General features: G+C 33.3%; 3 protein-coding genes across 3 annotated transcripts; 2 read left to right on the top strand and 1 right to left on the bottom strand.

Annotated features, from left to right (window-relative positions):
* Positions 1-183: 183 nt before the first annotated feature.
* Positions 184-9,764, top strand: LOTGIDRAFT_172770 (hypothetical protein; the record flags this gene model as incomplete). The annotated part of the gene is made up of 7 exons (XM_009049943.1): positions 184-798; positions 1,040-1,043; positions 5,710-5,837; positions 6,308-6,465; positions 6,845-7,001; positions 7,475-7,554; positions 7,769-9,764. The coding sequence occupies 7 exons, from the start codon at positions 184-186 to the stop codon at positions 9,762-9,764; spliced, it is 3,138 nt and encodes a 1,045-aa protein (XP_009048191.1).
* Positions 9,765-12,697: 2,933 nt separating this feature from the next.
* Positions 12,698-14,476, top strand: LOTGIDRAFT_172769 (hypothetical protein; the record flags this gene model as incomplete). Its single annotated transcript, XM_009049942.1, has 2 exons — positions 12,698-13,429; positions 14,450-14,476. The coding sequence occupies 2 exons, from the start codon at positions 12,698-12,700 to the stop codon at positions 14,474-14,476; spliced, it is 759 nt and encodes a 252-aa protein (XP_009048190.1).
* Positions 14,477-15,320: 844 nt separating this feature from the next.
* Positions 15,321-20,122, bottom strand: LOTGIDRAFT_238344 (hypothetical protein). The gene is made up of 6 exons (XM_009049941.1): positions 20,085-20,122; positions 19,310-19,447; positions 18,914-19,155; positions 18,391-18,532; positions 17,757-18,128; positions 15,321-17,401 (listed from the first exon to the last, which is right to left on the bottom strand). The coding sequence occupies exons 2-6, from the start codon at positions 19,410-19,412 to the stop codon at positions 16,569-16,571; spliced, it is 1,692 nt and encodes a 563-aa protein (XP_009048189.1). The 5' UTR covers positions 19,413-19,447; positions 20,085-20,122; the 3' UTR covers positions 15,321-16,568.
* Positions 20,123-20,476: the final 354 nt, after the last annotated feature.

The raw sequence follows: 20,476 nt of genomic DNA, 5'->3' as shown, positions 1-20,476 counted from the left end.
TTCGATCCGCGGAATTCTCCATTTGTTCCTTGTGGATACATTGATATAGGTCACTTACCAGAAACTTTAAACAGTATAGTACTTCAGGATATTAAAAGAAGCGATATAAGATATGAAATAAATGATGATAATTCATATAATGAAATAGGAAGAGGAAGTTTTGGTGTAGTATATCTTGCCAGTATGAAAAACATAAAACATAAAGTGGTCATCAAAGAATTTCATCATCATGGTGTAAGCTGGGAAGATATCGAACTAGAAGCTCAGATATTATCATACCTTAAAGGACAAGATATAACACCCAATTTTCTTGGTGTTTTAACACCACGTAAAAAGTCTAGAAATTACAGTCTAGTTCAAGAATATTACGGTCATGGTAATGTAGAAGATATTTATCTGGAATATGATTTGCCACCAGATGCTTGGATTATTATTTGTAAAAATATTTGTAAAAGTTTATTCCAAATTCATTGTAATCATATTCTATTCAATGATTTAAAATCAGATAATATTTTAGTTGACTTAAATACTTTGGACATTCGATTTATTGATTTTGGCATGGCAACATTCAGGAAAGGTATGCGATTTGAAGGCTGTTCGGGAAGTCTAGGAGAGTGTCTATTCTATGCACCGGAAGTGAGAGAAGGATGTTTCTCTACACCTCAATCAGATATTTATAGTCTTGGTTTTTTATTTAAACAAATCATAAAACGTGCTAATGTATATCAATTATTTCCATTATATAATTCTTGTACAAAAATTCAAGCGATTGATAGACCGACTCTACCAGAAATAATGGTAATACTTGATACATTATAGATACTGGAACTATTGTAAATACTTGATACATTATAGATACTGAAAACATTGTAAATACTTGATACATTATAGATACTGAAAACATTGTAAATACTTGATACATTATAGATACTGAAAACATTGTAAATACTTGATACATTATAGATACTGAAAACATTATAAATACTTGATATATTGTAAATATCTGCTGATAATTTGAAATTATTTTATCTTATCTCAGGATTGTAAGTATCTGATAATATGTAAATATCTGATAATTTGTAAATATCTGATAATTTGTAAATATCTGATAATTTGTAAATATATGATAATTTGTAAATATCTAATAATTTGTAAATATCTGATAATTTGTAAATATTATCTGGTAATATGTAAATAGCTGATAATTTGTAAATTTCTGATAATTTCGCCAGACAGGGTATGCTTACTCTTCTAGACACCTGATATCACTTTTCATTATGAAATACTTCCTCACTCATGATTGATATACTTCCTCATTTGAAAAGTTCATTAGCTGCTACCAATGTTTCGCCAAAAAGGTTGATATGGATTTCGGGTTTCGTTTTGCGGTTCGGATCGTTAGTACTTGGTTTGTTTATTGTAAATATCTGATAATTTGTAAATATCTGAAACATTGTCTATATTTGATAAATTGTAAATATTTCATACATTGGATAAGGACAGTGTAAATTTAGATCAAATATAATTTTAATCATAAATTGACTATCTAGTAATATTTATCTGAAAACATCACTGACATGAGACATGTATTATATTGTAAATATAAATATATATGATATGTAATATAATAAATGTCTCTTGACTTAATTAAGTCAATTTACTAGAATAAAGAAATGTAAATGTATAAAGTGTTTTTGTAAATAAATATCTCTATTGAAATGAATTTACTTTACTAATAGGATAACCTGTCTTTCTGACACCCATATTCGACAAATCCAACCAATTAACAGACTGCAAGAAACATTGGAATTTTCAGGAACATTGTGAAGTCTGTCTCTAAGCTTATAAGAATATAAGTATCTAGACTTGTTTATAATAATATCGTATAAAATGAATGAATGAACGAATACTTCTTAAACGAGCTCTGTAAAGTTTTAACATTTTAGCATCAGTAAACAAGGAGGGGGTTTAGAATACAGTCTCCCTCATCGGGTCTCATTGTGGTTCATTTGGAACACGGACCACAACATGATCTTACAACAACTTCTTGATCAGACATTTTCTAGCTTTTACTATATATAGGTAAATCAGTTGATTCTAAAGTATTTATCAAACACAGCCTTAAAGGTAATATATCCATAAGACAAAGAATACAATAAGTAGGATAATATTTAAACATGTTTAGAAGCGTGTTTAAATAATTATTTAATTTGGATATTTTGTCTTATATAGAGATTCTGTTCTTTAGTCATTCGTTAATGTCTATTTGTTACATTTGCTACAATTTTTATCGCATTATACAGAGCCGTATATAGAGAGAGTCTGGCCAACTTGTGATCTCGCCGCGCTGAACTATGATTGGCGCAGAGTGGTCACGTGATTGAAGGCCGCCATATTGTTACCCTTCCCGCGACGTTTAGGCGTAGGAGCCTGGGTATTCTTTACGTTGTTTAAGCCTAATTCCTGGTCTTGTCTGGCAACAGAATGCCTCGATGTGTGGCATAGAAATGCTCTGTCGAATCAGGAGAAGGTATAGTGATGCACAGGTTCCCTAAGGATAAAAGGAGACGCAGAGAATGGGAAGTAAAGGTCAAACGATCCGACTGGACTCCCCACGACAACTCTTTTCTATGCGACGTAAGTACATTCGATAATTTCAGGGGTTTTGCAAATTGTGTTATGTTCAGGTCTAAAAACTGGATATAATAGATATGGAAACTTTGTGAGAGGGTTTCTTTCCACGCACTGGCTATCTAAGCCTAGGCCTAGACGAGGAGCATGCACTATGGCTTCTGAGACACTGTCAGTGTCAACAACATTTCTGATAGGCCTACACTTAATCGATCGATTTATGTTTTTCTTTAAATGTGAAATTCTAAGACTATTTACTTATTTAGTATTTAGTATTATTTACTTCCAATCACCAAAACAAACAGTATAATTTAAAGGTGTGCGCCATATTGGTGCTTGTACGGTGAGGCAATGGGCCATGGCTCCTAATTCTAATATTTGTGCTGGTCCTGATTTTCAACTCAAAACCCCTCCACCACCACCCTTCTCCCTATCAATATCATTGATTTCCTAAATGCCTATCAGTATTACTCCACCCCCTTTAGAGATCAAACGAAACGCCACCATTGTTTATGTTATTTCATTATTGACATTCGCAGAAAAATATGGAAGGGCAATGTAGACTGTGGGTCTAGACTATAATGTGAACACTAAGTCTTTTGGGCCAGTCACGTGTGTAAATTTTGGTTTCTCTTCCAGAATCACTTCGACGACAGTCAAAGAGAAACAGATCGCCAGGACAACAGCCGCCAGCTGAAGCAAAATGGTTTCAAAGCTGAAATGATGATTATTGAGTGATGTGATATAACTTTCATGCCTTCATGACATATAATAAATTGTGCTGATTGAAACTGAATAATGAGCCTTTTTCTGTTCAGGCCCACAAGTAAAAGAGACAGAGGTGGGGAGTGGGGTGGGGCGGCGCCTCCCTTGAATTATTTTCGCCCCTCGCCCTAGCCTAGTGATTAGCCTATTGTTCCTTATAGCTGTAGAATATACAGCTAGGCCCTAGCTATTTTAATATGGAAGATTACAGGTTTAATATTTCGGTGATTAATATTTGGAAAGTGCTAAAATTCAAAATTTGTCTTCTTTTTGTGTTTTTGTATAGACAAACCAAATTTTATCAAAATCGGTTAAAAACTGTAAATTCTAGAGAGTTTACGAGGGATAACGTCGGCCGCCTTGTAGCTAAGAGAGGGTAACAAGATGGCGCCTTGTGACTTAATTGGCCAGACTCTCTCTATATACGGCTCTGGCATTATACATGCTTGGTATTTGTGGTCTGAAACTTAGCTAAGTCATGTCAAGAGTTATCTTTCTGTAGAACTCTTCTGTCTAATGAGAATAAAAAATTATTTTTACTGCACAAGAAATTCTTTTCTCTAAAACTTATCCAATTTTTCACGTTCAGCCTTACACAATGTAAGATTATGCCTGATTATATGAGATGAGACTCGTGTGATATAAAATATCAAAGGATTCATAATTTCTATCGCAATTTTATATGATTTTATGCTGTGTGAAAACTTTTCCTGAAATGTAAACAAAACCAGCAATGGCGCCAAATTTGAAATTATGCATAGACCCCTACAGGCCAGTTTCCCCGTCATTCTATGCATATGTGACACTATATTATAATGTTTTCACCTACTATTAATGATATTGCAATTTGTTAACAAAGCCTGGAATGTCAAACTGAAATCTGTTTTTAAGAAATTATTAAAAGAAACCCCTTACTGCTAGGTTATATGATTAGGCTAAGTGTGTCATTACATCATGATCTTAGAATCATCTACATTCTCAAGCCTTTGACTATTTTATTATTTTCAATTTATTATTTCATTGTCTGTTTTTGTACATCCTTGTTCATTTTTCAATTTTCAGCCTTTTATAGGTATGATTGCATCAAGGTACGTACCAGAGTTCAAGAATACAAGAGATGAAAATGCTGTTATGTTTAAGCTTCTTACAAATAAACCTTAACCAATCTCCCGTTTACACTCAATGTTAGGTTTCATCACGTGAACAAGGCATTACAGAAGTAACTCGTATCTGCAATCTTTCTCAGTTCTGGTGGCGATCGGTGAACTAGTAGCCTAGAAGTTCTATTTGAGTAGGTCTTCTACAAGCAGCCTAGCTGCACAGGCTGGGGTTAAGATCAAGCTTTTGACAGTGTGCTATTCGAAAACTAAACTTTGCAAAAAATACAAAAGAACCACAAGGACTGGCCAATTGATAATTAGCTTTAATCAATGATTTCAATATATCTACATGTAAGTTTATCAATAATACTGATTGTGTGTTTCATTGTGTTTGTTATTGCCGGCACCAATGTCCGTCCGCCCACAATTACTCGTAAACACTTTGCAAGACACAATTTTTGACGGATTATGACAAAATTTGGTGTGAGTGATCGGTATCACACAAGGGTTGAAACGATTGAAAACTCAACTTACTGTAAGTGTTATGGGCACCCCTCATCTCAACAACGAGTTGGGAATGACAAAATTTGATGAACCCGTAAAAAATGAAGTGTGCACGCAAAGAAACTGGTTAAACTATTGGATATCTCTCACATCTAAAATAATACGTCTCTTGTTTTACGTCTCGCATTATAATGTGATCGTATATTGTCGTCGCCCCCGTCCGTTGGTCCGTCCGTCCACAATTGGCTTGGGAAAACAATAGAGGCTACAGTTTTTATCTGATTTTAATTAAATTTAGTGTGATCATTTAAATTTATCTTGGTCGAATTTGATTTTTCGTTGAACGGTTTTTGAGTTATTGCCCTTGAATAAGGAAAAACAGTGAAATGCTGATTTCTGGTTTGATGGTTTGAAATTGTCGAAGAACTCCGCAGCTCATCCGATGTGCTGGCTGTATTCGTACAGGAATGCCAATTTTGCGTTCTGCTTTTATAGTTTGCGCTGTCCTCGCTTGATTCTATAGAGTCATCAAGATCGGCATCGATCGAAGTGAAACTCTTTTAATAGGTCGTTTCCCAGTATTATCGTTTTGAAGATGCAAATACATTTTGTCTCTGGAGTTTAGTTTGTTATTTGTTGAGATACCTACCACAAATTTCCACAATCTCTTCCATATTATACTGTTGGTTGCCTTTATTTTCTTCCGTAGATTATTTTGTAGCTAATGAACTCAAAAAAAAAAAAAAAAGGAAAAAAGAACTGGATTCTGATATCCGTTTAGAGCCAGCAACGTATCAGCCAGCAAGACAAATTCAAGATGGTAACCAGCGTGTGTTGGTGAGTTTGCAGTATTGCAGATTCGCTAGAAAAAGTGTAAACCCGGAAAAGACATGAAAATCATCGCCTTTGTTACTTGTCTTCCATACTAAGGCATACGCTTAGAACTTTTCAGCTAGCCGTCGTTCGAATAAAATTTTTGGCTACTTTTTCCTCAGATAGTTTCGAAACTTTAGGTATTTGTATGCATGTAAACAAATATTGGATCGTTAGTTCTTGGTTTATTATACAAAGGGGTGTATAGGTTTTCTGTTTACAAAAACATTTTAAAGTGTTACTACGTCTTAGGATGAACGTAAAATTTAAGTTCTCGAAATGGTCAATATGAGTATATATTCATCAGTTAGCTTACTTGGTGTCATAAAGTTACAGTTACCCTGTTAAATTGGAAAATTCATAAAACTAAGTAATTATTGAAAAACGATTAATCTTGTTATATAAGGATTCTATTATGTTATTTATGACACCAGGAATATCTACTGGCTCTTATTCACCAAGGTCTAAGACGTAGTATCATTTTAAGCAGAGATTCGATACCGAATTTGCCAGAGGGGCAGAAAGAATTGCAAAATACAATGAGAAGGGCAGAGGGGTCCCATATTTCCATCGCCTCTGATTTTTGGCAAAGGTAAAATAATAGATTTTTCGGTGAATTGAATCTGTTTACGCATATTATGAGTATAGTTTATTTGCGAAAATAGTTATATCTACAAGGTTGAAATAAAATATTTGGTTACCGTTCTACAGAATATTTTGTAATAACAACAAACCCTGAAAACTAAAGAAATGTACTGAAGAATATGGTAAATTATGGAACATTATGGCTTATTCATTATTAGAGGTCAATGGGTGTTCCCCTTTTGCTACCATGACGTTATTCTTACTTATGACGTTTTACCATTATTAACGTTATTCTATTCTTGAAACTCAGTTTTCCAGAAGTTGATAGAACGTTCTCTAGTAAAATTATCATAATTTTACTGTTTATATTGAACTATTCAACGTAGAATGATGTTAAACTCGGAAATTATGGACGTCTACTATCAGAGTAAGATTCTAAACTCTCCCAATGAAGAGAGGATGAAGAATTCTGATGGATTTCAACCAAGTTTAATTCAACAAAATCTTCAGTGCTTCAACAGCCTAAGATTAAAGGCATTAAAGGTACGTTTTGTAACATCTCTGTATAGGCTTCAAACCATTACTTCATTATCAAAGATGCACTGATAAAATGCAATGTCCATCCCATGTCAATAACCTTAAAATAATTGCTACTTACTCCCAAGCCAGTCCGGGTACAAACGGGGGTAAGGTTAATGGGAATAATGGTTTGTACCCCCAATTTTAGCGCCACTTTGTTTCTAATATTTTTCTCCTAAATATGTATCAGAATGCACACTTCAATTCTATTTTTCAAAGGTTTCATTGAGGGGGAACCCTCTCAGACGCTTCCGCCTATGGCGCTTCCACAGAACTGCTGCATAATGAATTTCAACCTCGCCCATCTGTTGTTAAATCACACCTTTTTGTACCCTCGGTCTCGGGATGCTGGTGCCGCCTTTGACCCAAGCTATTCTTCATTTCTTAAATATATTGTAAAACTGATTAATTATAATGACAACTTTGGTTTGTTTTAGGTAATGCAAAGTAATGCACTGACTCGATCTACAGTCAGTGGTTATAGTTCTGATCTGTTGCAAAATACACATCAATACAGGTTAGTGTATTATTACATGTCATCTCTTCAAGACTCTGCGATTTGGCATCCTTATTAGATGAGTGTTTAACTTTTCCCCCAACAAAAAACAACCCCCCCCCCCTAAAAAAAGATGTTATGTAATACAATGTAATATTTTAAATATATTTTAATGTTTAAGATATAACAAATACAGCTCTTCGATTTAAGGATTCTTTATTTTGCTGTTTTTCAGGATCAGCAGTAACACAGGCACGGGAGATATTCCTGGTATTTCCAAAGTAGTGCCTAAAAAAATCCGTTTTCTGATTGTCTCCTACCATTCAGAGCCAATCTGCGAACAGCTCGACACTTCAACACAAATGGTTGGTAGTGTATCTGTAACACCAAAGACTCAAACTGTGCCAAGTGAGTTTACTGAAGCTGCCACACAAACACTATCCAATCATTCTGAAGCTGCAACACAGACAAGCTACAACTGGTTACCAGTAGCTACTGAAGTGAGTGCCACTACAATTTCGACTTCAATTCAGACGTCGTCATCAGATGTAAGTGATGCTTCGAGATCTCCAGATTCAGGCCTACACGCTGTTTCAGTCAATGGAACATCAAGCCAACAACAGTTTTCTGAAGATAAAATCATGGTAAACTTCCAAAAGTTTAAAGATGCTTTGGATAGCATGCATGAATCATTGAAAGCATCTATTGAACAACTAAAACAAGATGTTGATAGATTTGCCAACTCTAGGTCAATAGAATATATTCGATCATCATCTGATTTATTTGATCCAGTTAATATTAAATACAACACTCCTCTAGATACAGAGGATTGGTATTCTGCCAAGGATGATTTTTACAGCACGTCAACCAATAACTACTCATATGACAAGTCAAATGCTGATACTCCAGAATATTTTTACTCCATCACAGATTCTTCTACTGACCTTTCAGCTACCAGTTCATATCAAACCCTTGAATCATATAATAGTGATGAATCAGAGTTTTATTCCTTCAAATCATCTTATGAATCTAACAGGTCATATAAAAGTGATAAGTCAGAATATATTTCCTTCAAATCACCCGATAAGTCTTCCACTTCATATGCACACTACTATTCGATTGATTCTGATTACGATTCCAGCTCAAATCAACATTTTTTATCACCAACTGATGCAAATGAACACAGTATTTCATTACAGCAAAATCAGGACATCATTTCATCTCATCATACCAGCGTTGATGTTCACTATGCTAACTCCAGTAACAACGATACTAGTTCGTGTGAACACGACACAATTAACAATGAAGACTATAGTAGTTTTGAAAAAGAGTTTGATATTCGGAACTTAGTTACTATAAACAGTTTTGGTCATTTTTCCCTAGATAATTCTACTATGTTATCTATGTTTGGATTCGATCCGCGGAATTCTCCATTTGTTCCTTGTGGATACATTGATATAGGTCACTTACCAGAAACTTTAAACAGTATAGTACTTCAGGATATTAAAAGAAGCGACATAAGATATGAAATAAATGATGATAATTCATATAATGAAATAGGAAGAGGAAGTTTTGGAGTTGTATATCTTGCCAGTATGAAAAACATAAAAAATAAAGTTGTCATCAAAGAATTTCATCATCATGGTGTAAGCTGGGAAGATATCGAACGAGAAGCTCAGATATTATCATACCTTAAAGGACAAGATATAACACCCAATTTTCTTGGTGTTTTAACACCACGTAAAAAGTCTAGAAATTACAGTCTAGTTCAAGAATATTACGGTCATGGTAATGTAGAAGATATTTATCTGGAATATGATTTGCCACCAGATGCTTGGATTATTATTTGTAAAAATATTTGTAAAAGTTTATTCCAAATTCATTGTAATCATATTCTATTCAATGATTTAAAATCAGATAATATTTTAGTTGACTTAAATACTTTGGACATTCGATTTATTGATTTTGGCATGGCAACATTCAGGAAAGGTATGCGATTTGAAGGCTGTTCGGGAAGTCTAGGAGAGTGTCTATTCTATGCACCGGAAGTGAGAGAAGGATGTTTCTCTACACCTCAATCAGATATTTATAGTCTTGGTTTTTTATTTAAACAAATTATAAAACGTGCTAATGTATATCAATTATTTCCATTATATAATTCTTGTACAAAAATTCAAGCTATTGATAGACCGACTCTACCAGAAATAATAGAAATACTTGATACATTATAGATACTGAAAACATTGTAAATACTTGATACATTATAGATACTGAAAACATTGTAAATACTTGATACATTATAGATACTGGAACTATTGTAAATACTGGATACATTAATACCTTGTAAATACTTGATATATTGTAAATGTCCGATAATTTGTATTTATTTGACCTTTTGTACATATCTAATAATTTGTAATTATCAGATAATTTGTAATTATTGATCTATTGTAAATATTTGATATTTTGTATCTAATTGAAATTATAAACATGGAAACATTATTTATATTAAATAAATTGTAAATATCTGATACATTGAATGAGGACAGTGTAAATTTAGATCAAATATAATTTTAATCATGAATTGACTATCTAGTAATATTTATCTGAAAACATCACTGACATGAGACATGTATTATATTGTAAATATAAATATAAATGATATATAATATAATAAATGTCTCTTGACTTAATTAAGTCAATTTACATGAATACAAAATTGTAAATGTAAATGTATAATTGTATTTGTAAATAAATTTCTCTATTGAAATGAATTTACCTTACTAATAGACGAACCTGTCGTTCTGACATATTCGACAAATGCAACCAATTAACAGACTGCAAGAAGTATTTGTATTTTCAGGAACACGGTGAATTTTGTCTCTGAGCAGATAAGAATAGTCCGTATATAGACATGCTTATAATAACATGTATGAAGAATAGATCTTAAACGAGTTCGGTTTGAAATGAAGATACAGCTCGTTCTTTGGTTGCGTTCTAAGAATCGTTCTCAGAACGGATAAATTTTGTAATGTAAAAGGGTTTAAGTTGGTTTACCATGCCAATTGCCAACAGTAGTTATATAGCTTACTATGTAGTTGGTTTACCATGCCAATTGCCAACAGTATTTATATAGCTTACTATGTAGTTGGTTTACCATGCCAATTGCCAACAGTAGTTATATAGCTTACTATGTAGTTGGTTTACCATGCCAATTGCCAACAGTAGTTATATAGCTTACTATGTAGTTGGTTTACCATGCCAATTGCCAACAGTAGTTATATAGATTACTATGTAGTTGGTTAACCATGCCAATTGCCAACAATAGTTATATAGCTTACTATGTAGTTGGTTTACCATGACAATAGTTATATAGCTTACTATGTAGTTGGTTTACCATGCCAATTGCCAACAATAGTTATATAGCTTACTATGTAGTTGGTTTACCATGCCAATTGCCAACAGTAGTTATATAGATTACTATGTAGTTGGTTTACCATGCCAATTGCCAACAATAGTTATAACTTATATAGCTTACTATGTAGTTGGTTTACCATGCCAATTGCCAACAGTAGTCATATAGCTTACTTTGTAGTTGGTTTATCATGGCAATTGCCAACAGTAGTTATATAGATTACTATGTAGTTGGTTTACCATGCCAATTGCCAACAGTAGTAATATAGATTACTATATAGTTGGTTTATCATGCCAATTGCCAACAGGAGTTATATAGATTACTATATAGTTTGTTTACCATGCCAATTGCCAACAATAGTTATATAGCTTACTATGTAGTTGGTTTACCATGCCAATTGCCAACAATAGTTATATAGCTTACTATGTAGTTGGTTTACCATGCTAATTGCCAACAGTGATTATATAGCTTACTATGTGGTTGGTTTACCGTTCCATCGGTAGTTATATGGCTTACCGTGTGGTCGGTTTACCATACCTCTTAATTATGTGGCTACTGTGTGGTTAGCTTACTCAATATGAATTTCTCTGTCAACGGTTTACCTTTTCACTAATTGTTTTCATAGTTTACTATGTTATTGGTAAACCAAGCCACTGGTAGTTATATGGCCTACTATGCGGATGGTATACCATACCAATATGACAATGTGGTTAGTTTATTATGTCACTGTAGTCTCTAAAGGGGCGTAATCCAATTGAGTCGTTTCGTTGCTATGTAATCATTCTTTCGGCGAACAAGGCCTAACATAGGGAAAATCCATTGTATTACTATTGTTTATTTATACATTTTATATATATTATCATATTGACACCGCTATGATATGAAGACGGTTTTGTTATATATCATGTCAAGAAGAAAAAGGAAAAGATAGCTTTTGGTCTATGCTTGGATAAAGAAGTAGCAAACGCCTTTCTTATCTATGAAATTGTTTTAAGAAAAGTGTTTAGTAATATGTAAGTGGGACTACTGTTCTGAAGGATATATTATGGGAGGTAATGTATATACAATCCTTTATGCTATCTTGAATATGATTGATACCTGTTAGTCAATTTAGTCTTGTTACACACTAATGATTTGAGGATTTCTCACCTAAAATTGATCCAGAATAGTTATTTTTCCTTGCACGATCCGTTAGGTTAATCCAAAGAACACCGCGGGAAACCCCCTAGAAAAGATTGTTCTATTTTCTTTGGGCCACTTGACCGAACACGTAAAGACATTTAATTTCGTCAAAGATAATATAACCATCGTCAAATTGCCACCATAATTGCAATCTGTTAAAAATAGTTATCCCTTTGAACAAACAGGTGAAAATCGTTAGATTTAGAATTTTGTTCAATTCAATTTGGGTAACACTAATGATGGCTAAATTCAATTAGGATAACACTGTAATAGAGCACCGTTCAATTTGAAAAACACTAAATCTCAATTACTGCTCAACTCAATCTAAATATTAAAATATACTTAAATTCAAATTGGATAAACTCATATTGGATAACACTAAGTTATTGCTCAAGTCATATTGGATAACACTTAGTTTTTGCTCAACTCATATTGGATAACACTAAGTTATAGCTCAACTCATAATGGATAACACTAAGTTTAGCTCAACTCATAACACTAAAATATAGCTCCAGGCCTCCAGTAAATTGATTGTGATGTATTTCGTGTTTTTCAGATATAAGTAGAATGCCGATGCCAAAAAAGGATTCTGAAATCCTCACTAGAAACTTTACATATTTAGAGAATAACATAGATGCGTCGCATTTGTTAACATTTTTGTTTCAAAGATTTATAATCAATGACGAAGATATGACACGAATCGGAAAAATTGTGAACAGAACAGCTCGAAATACAGAATTATTACAGACTTTACTCCATCGTGGTGATAGAGCTTGGAGTGCTTTTATTGCAGCTATGAGAGACAGGGGGTATACAGAAGTAGCTAATGATCTATTTCTACCAAATAATGTCAATGTTTCAAATCCCAATTTAGTGCCTTCCGTAGTTTCCCCAAGGTTAGATGGTGGGTCTGAAAATGAACTTACGCTTGCGGTATATCAGCAATCATATAGAGAGTCTGGAGAAGCAAGCGCATACACACTCAGGTCCGTTAGAACACCAGCCAATGTAGATCTTCAAGAACAGATAAACATCGTATCAGACGAGAATGAACAATTGAAGGTCACAATTGAGGAAAAAGATCAAGCTATCGCAGAAAAAGATCAAACAATCGCAGAAAAGGATGATACCATTATTAAATTAAATCAGGAAATCTGTTCTTTGAACGATAAAATTGAGCGACTGCAAACCGAAGAGAACAAGAATACCCAGAAAATTACAGAATTACGGAAAGAGGTGGCGACATTACAGGATGAAGTTAACAAGCGATTACTAAAATTAGAGAAGGGAAAGTCTCAGGTATGCGTCCTCTCGTAACCATTCTAAACGTTATCAAAGATATCTCAAACTGGGCATTGCAACTTGTGAAGGTTGTGAATAACGAAGTACGATTTAATCATAATATATGGCTCAGGAATGTTGGACAGTTCCGTCTTTATTGAACTACAACTTGACCTCGTGATAATCAGTGCAATAATATTGCTTCCACAGATTTACCACGGGACATTTTCTTAAAATCTCAATAAATCGTACGAGCTATTAAATATCATCATTGGAACCACTAGGTTGTGTATTCTGAAGGATTTCGGCATACTAGAACTCTATATAAATAAATGTAATTCCTATCCAAGTTCAATTTTAACATCATGTATATTAACATCCTTGTGTTCATGTTATTACCAATGACAATAACTTATCGGTTGGTATCAACACAGTTTCTTGATTTCAACTCATTATTGTTGCCGTAGGAATGTTATAAACAGGCTGCATACTAAATAGGGTGGGCTCAGCTAGACATTGCGACTGATCCTATCGGAGAGCAGCATGATTTTCAACACATGAGACCGGTATCTTTATAAAGTCAATTAAGATATCACGACCTTTGACCTTGACTTCAATAACTGCCTTTCTTGTATCAAGGAATACAGGATTGAATTGTAGTCCAGCAATTAAAGCCAATCAGAAGACTATAAACATTATGGCTTAGTTCCATTGAAGGATAATTATGGCTATAGTTGTAGACAGATCATTTGTCGAAGTCCATGCTTGGCTGTATTTGCTAGTGTACAATCCAATCAAATCACTTCATTTTCAACCTTCCGTAAAGGTGGCTATTGCAGTCAAGGTATAAGAAGAAGTATTAATAGCTTGACATTGACCTCTCTGGGGCAGCAGTCGAAATCTGTGACCATCCAGATGGTAGCAGTTAGTAGTAGTCTGTAAATTTCTCGATAAGTGTTTCGCTCATGTCCACTTCGACCGATTCGATGAAATACTTTGAATTGCCAGTCGACCTGAGACGTTGTTCTGAAATTACAGGCGACCCAAACGCCGAATTTTCAATAGAGCTCTATCAGATTCTAAATTAAATGAAACTAAACCTTTCGGCGATTCTAAGAACACGACTATAGACAAGAATAATAAAGATAGCTTGCCAGGCAAGGTAACATGCGCCCACTAGCAGCTATCAGAAATGATAAAACAGTCTTTAATGACTAAAGTACGAATTTTCTCTTATTAAAGAAATTTTAATATTTTGAATTCAATGATATATGTATTTACTGCCAGTTATTTATGCTGAGTAATTCCACCAAATCTGTTAAAATCAATATCAATATCCCAAATACATCAAATTATTAAATCACGCATCTCTAATATCAAGGGTAAAAAATTGTTAAGAGTGAAATTCTTGAAAATTCAAACTTGACCAAGGGCTCATCAATATAGATCCATCACATTTCATAAAAATCACATGAAATTTGTAGTCTCTATGGTGCTCATGAACAAATTTTGGAGAATTTTATCTAAGCCAAGGGCTATAAACGTTCATCGAAATATCGTCAAACTCCATCTTGACTAGGATCTCATTAATATAATATGATCACACCAAAATTTTTTAAAATTAGTTGAAAGCTGTAGTCTCTATTGTGTTCACAAACAAATTTTGACGTGTTTTTCCTAAGTCATGGGCAATAACTCAAAAACCGTTCATGGACAGATCTTCAAATTGGAAAACGACCAGGATCTCATCGATATAAATGATCACACCAGATTTCATTAAAATCAGATAAAAACTGTAGTCTCTATTGTGTTCACAAGAAATGTTCATCAACGGACCGACGGACAGAGGCGATGGCAATATACGTGCACATTTCCATGAGGGGCGTATAAAAATAAAGATCATTATCAAAGTGGAATATAAAATTTCTTTATTAAAAATGATTATAATATAGTGATACCTTATATTAACAATAATGATTGAATGATTGATTTTGTCATTATGATTTGTTTGACTTATTGTAGATTTTTAAGTCATCGCATATCAGGTGAAAACTTTTATATATTATAAATAATATATTGTGCAAGGGAATGATGATGGATAGCAAATTTATACAAATTCAACAGCTTCTATATACAAAACCAACATCATGGATCTATTGGGTTTCAATAGACTGTAATAATCAAGATATACTATTTCGTTTTAAAAGAAGGAAAAATGAATCATAAATCATAACCTAAATTTTATATATTCAAATATTAATCAATCTAAAAGATGATGAGAAATGACAGATATAAATTTCAAAATCTAAATCGAAAAGATTTATCTTCAAATCAAACAAAAGCTTCTCTTAAGAGCATTACATATGCTAATTTTTCAAAGACATATTTATAAATTAATCGGAATTTGTGATACTACTAATTATTCTAAACATATCCTACAAATATATATCATTATTCTGGGGATTTCAGGGGAAATTGTCTTTATAAAAAATAATACAAATTTATGCTATATGTTAAAATATGTTGCTAAATCTAGTCAATTCAATTGGCTACTCCAATATTCCAATAATAATTTAAGAATTTAAGTTATCCAAGACACTCTATAAAAACATATTTTGTCTTTTGACAGCAATTAAAAGCAACCCTCATCTAATATAAAAAATAATGCATAAAGCTCAAATTTAGTTTTTAAAGTTTTCAACACGTTAGCATAGATTCTAACATCTAAGCCAACTTTTTGGGGTTCCTGCAATTACTTTTGTACTCTATAATAAGCATTTTTTGGTGCAAATCGATGCTATAAGTGTCACACACCCAAAGAAACCTCTATACAATCCCATTGACTGTTGTTTTAAGCTACCTGTAGGTTCAAGCAGTATTCAACCTAACTACCTTTAATCAAATAGATAGGACTTTTACTCAAGAAACAAATAACAAGAGTAATGGAATAAGGGCGTTCAATACAAAACTCTCCAGACTTCAAAAATCTGCTTTCCTATTTATTACACTATATGCAATTTACTTTTTTACAAATTACAAAACTCTTTTTCGTGAAATGATTTTGATTTTGGAATGTTTATGAATTGTGGTATGTAACAATATAATTGTCTAAGCGAGACATTTCTTTATTTTTTTTTCTGGTAGACATTTTAAAAATTTATCGTCTCATAAATTCCACACCACTACTTATTTGTCCGGAATCAGCAGGTTCATCTTTAAGTAATCTGGCACCAGAATGATGACTTCCTACTGATTGTTGGCTGCTAGCTGGAGACTGACGACCATCCAGTGGGGTATACCCTCTCTGGACTAAATAACTATATACAGGGGGGTCTGTTGGCTTCATAGTCGGTACCAACGCTGGTTCTGATTGCATTTTATCCTGAGTAGGATAAACTGGTTGAGGATAACCAACAGGAACAGGTTGCATACCATATGGCATTGCCTGTACAGGAATAAATTGTTGTTGTGGCGGCATCTGCCCATATGGGTAATACTGCTGAGGTGCCATAAACTGAGGAGCTGATTGTATTCTAGGATCTGGAATCATTTCGGGTGGAACTTCTTGTGTTTGTGGGTTGACAGAGTGTGATCTTGGATGTGGCACTGGTTTTGGAAGTACAGCAGGCTTTGGACGAGTAGCTTTTGGACTTAGTCCTTCATCTTCAGCTTCAACTTGGTCTTCTTCCCGTCTTGACTCACTCTGATCATCATTAACTTCAGATTCAGTTTGTTCTTCTTCTCTTTCAGTATCTTCTGTGTCTATAGGATCAAGTCCTATAGAGGTTGATTGTGGTCTGTTTTCTCTCTCCTTATGTTTGATTGGAGGTTCATGATCAATCATGCTGTCCTGTGATCTGGCATCATCATCATAATTTCTTCGAGAATTTTTAGTGGCTGTATTATAACCAGGTGGTCGAAATTCCTGACTGCGGTACCGTCTTCCTCCAGTACGCAGTGAACCATTTCTATATGAGCGCTTGAATGACACTGAAACAGGAAACAGGGGTTTGGTGAGAACAATATTTTCATACATGCTCAATTTGAATTCATCCATGGTTTGAGAGCAATTCGAACCTTTGCTTTAAACAGAATATCATAATAAATAACATGCAAATCCCTAATTGACCTCTTAAATAACAGATAAAAAGTTAACCCTGTCTTTTTATTAGTATTCAAAATTAAGTAAAGATGATTTTGTTGCTCTGCATCAGTAATATCCACCAAATTCAGTAGTAGTAGTGAATTTCATATTTAAATTGAATTCTCAAAGATTATAGTAAATTATTCAAATAATATTGAAAAAAGTGGTAAAGCACTGATAACTATAAAAAAAAACACTTACCACTATCTGCATCATCATCAAAGTCAGGACGAGATCGTGATTTAGATCTGGCATAAGCTGGTTTATAGGCAGGAGTTTTGGAAACTTCTGATGCCCAAACACTGCTTGTTTCAGATAAATCTGTTTTGGATATTTTAGATGCTGTATCAAAGTTAGATGGTGTATTGATGTAAGATAGTGGTTGCTGTTCCCATTTTCTGTTCATTCCTTTATGTTTTCTATAACAATGAACACCAACAATGATGGCTATGATCAAAATGATTGCGAAGAGACCTCCAACGATACCAACTATTGCCTCTGTTGGAAATTTTCTATGGTAATTGTATCCATAGTCACTACCATCTCCATTGCTATATCCAGGATCTCTTCCAGCTAAAAATCAATAGAAAATAAGTATGTACATCATATTATCTAATGATGTACCTCTAGCATTGAGGTGAAACTAAATTGAATTCTGATGTTATTGAATGGTTGTTTGAAAGAAAGAGACTAATGATTTTGCTTTAACAATTATAAGTGTCTCAAATGACACATAACTGTATTTGTTCTCATTACTTCCAACATATTTCAATTAACATATAAGTCATGCATGTGCAGGAACCTGCATTTCAATGGAAGCTGAAGTATAACTTACCAACTAAAGGTGTAGCGACTACTTCTATATCATATTGGGTGTTACGGATATCTTCTCTACTTAATACAAATGTAACTTTATCACCACTAGTTGTAAAGGGTTGCATATTGGGTTGTTTACCAAAGTTACAATCAAAGGCAGCCTAAAAAGAAAGTATAGGATTGCTCATAACATTGTCTGACACTTTTTAATGGGTAACCAAAAGATAATATTCCACCATAAAAATGTGATAATTCATATTGATATAGAAGAAGCAAAATGACGCTTTTCTTTAATGCCCATCTATAAGTTTTAATGATGTTCTTCTTTTAAATGACATCTATTTCTGTATTACTGTTTAATAAATAAATCAAAAATAGGATTTCTTTTTCTATCCCATAGTTTGACATAAACTCAATTTATGCTCCAATTTAAAATCTTAATTTCCAGTCGGTAATAAAACATGACTGATGAAGTACAAAAAAAAAAAAAAAAAAAAAATTTGGTATCAATCTGAGGTATTTCCAAAAATAAATCAACTTACCAAATGATTGATACCAGCATCACCATCATATATAGTGAATCTGACACCACAATCTGCTATCTGTAATGCTCTAATTTCTATTTTAAATACTGCCAATTCATAAGGTTTCTCTGTTTTTAAAGCTATTGTACATGATGTTGGACCAGAACCTGTTTGTAATGCTCCCTGACCCTTAATAGTGGCTCTTGCATCATACACATTTCTGGTGGGGCCATTACAATCTGAAGAGCTGTCCATATAAACTGAAAGAGTTTAAAAATTACATGTACTTAGTTTTATGGATTTACGTCTGAAGAACATTTATTCAAGTTTGAGGATTCAAATTTGATGTTCTTAAAAACATTTCAGGCTCTCTTTAATAGTGTAAATAAATAACAGAGTCATTAATGAACTTACATTCATAGTTATCTGGTGTATTGAGATTATTTTGAGCTACAATACCACAGCTCAATATACTGATCAGTAAACTGATACATGTCACTATCTTAATATTTCTCATCTTGTTTTTACTATTAACTGGAACTACATCTTAACCTGGAATTAATAACACATCATGACAAATAACAACAATAACTCTTTTCATAAAGAGTACTACCTCTTGTAATGATTTAAACAATATTTTATTTCTATTATACATATAATTTTTACAGAATATAAATAGGGTTTGGGAAACAAGCCAAGGCTTATGCTAATCTGTCACCAAAAACCTCTACCTCTTATAACGAACATAAAATTTAAATTTTCATAAGTGGACATAACTACGCCCTCATGAAATATGGATTAATGAACTTATTGGATTAAATAGAGTTTGAGAATCAAATTTTATGTTCATTCAAAAAGTTGGTATTCCATTTAAAGAGAAGTTCTAACTACTTAATGTTAGCCCCCTACTAGGAAGTGACTTACAAAACAATCCTCCATTGTGACAGAACGGTATCTGTTTATGACAAACTTTTCCTTTCAAGACCTTTTCAGTATGACAACAGACAAGGGCCATAAATCCAATACAATAAAACAATTTCAAATTGAACAAATGACAAAAAGGCATAATAGCAATATTTTCTACAATCAGTTTTGATAATTCAAAAACAAATAATCGTTGGAAACTTTTGGATAAAATTATGTCAAATTTTTATCGACGGGACGCAAAAAAACATCAACAGTGACTCACCTACATCACCAAACATTCTAACTGTATTGTCTGTCGTCCATTTTGAATGTTACTATATTTAATTTACCTGGATTGTCACCTGGTCAGGCAAAACAAACCGATAAATTTTAAGTCCAAATAAAATACGACAACGCACTTTATATAAACCAATCGATCAAATAAATCTTCAGCATTAAAGACAGTTTAACCAATGACACTGCTACTAATCAGACCGGAAAGAAGATATATGCAAAATTATTTTGCAAGAATTTAAATCAAGTTTTACTAGATGTCGAAAATGTCAAATTCAGCCCATATGCATTTTTTCATAGTTGATGCTACTCTTAATCGCTCAATGGCTAGGTCATGCTTGTGAATATCAGAATTTGCAGAGGGCAATCTGAGAATCCGAT

The sequence above is a fragment of the Lottia gigantea genome (assembly GCF_000327385.1).
Source record: "Lottia gigantea unplaced genomic scaffold LOTGIsca_141, whole genome shotgun sequence".
Taxonomy (NCBI): Eukaryota; Metazoa; Mollusca; class Gastropoda; family Lottiidae; genus Lottia; species Lottia gigantea.
This window is presented reverse-complemented; position numbering and strand designations above follow the sequence as displayed.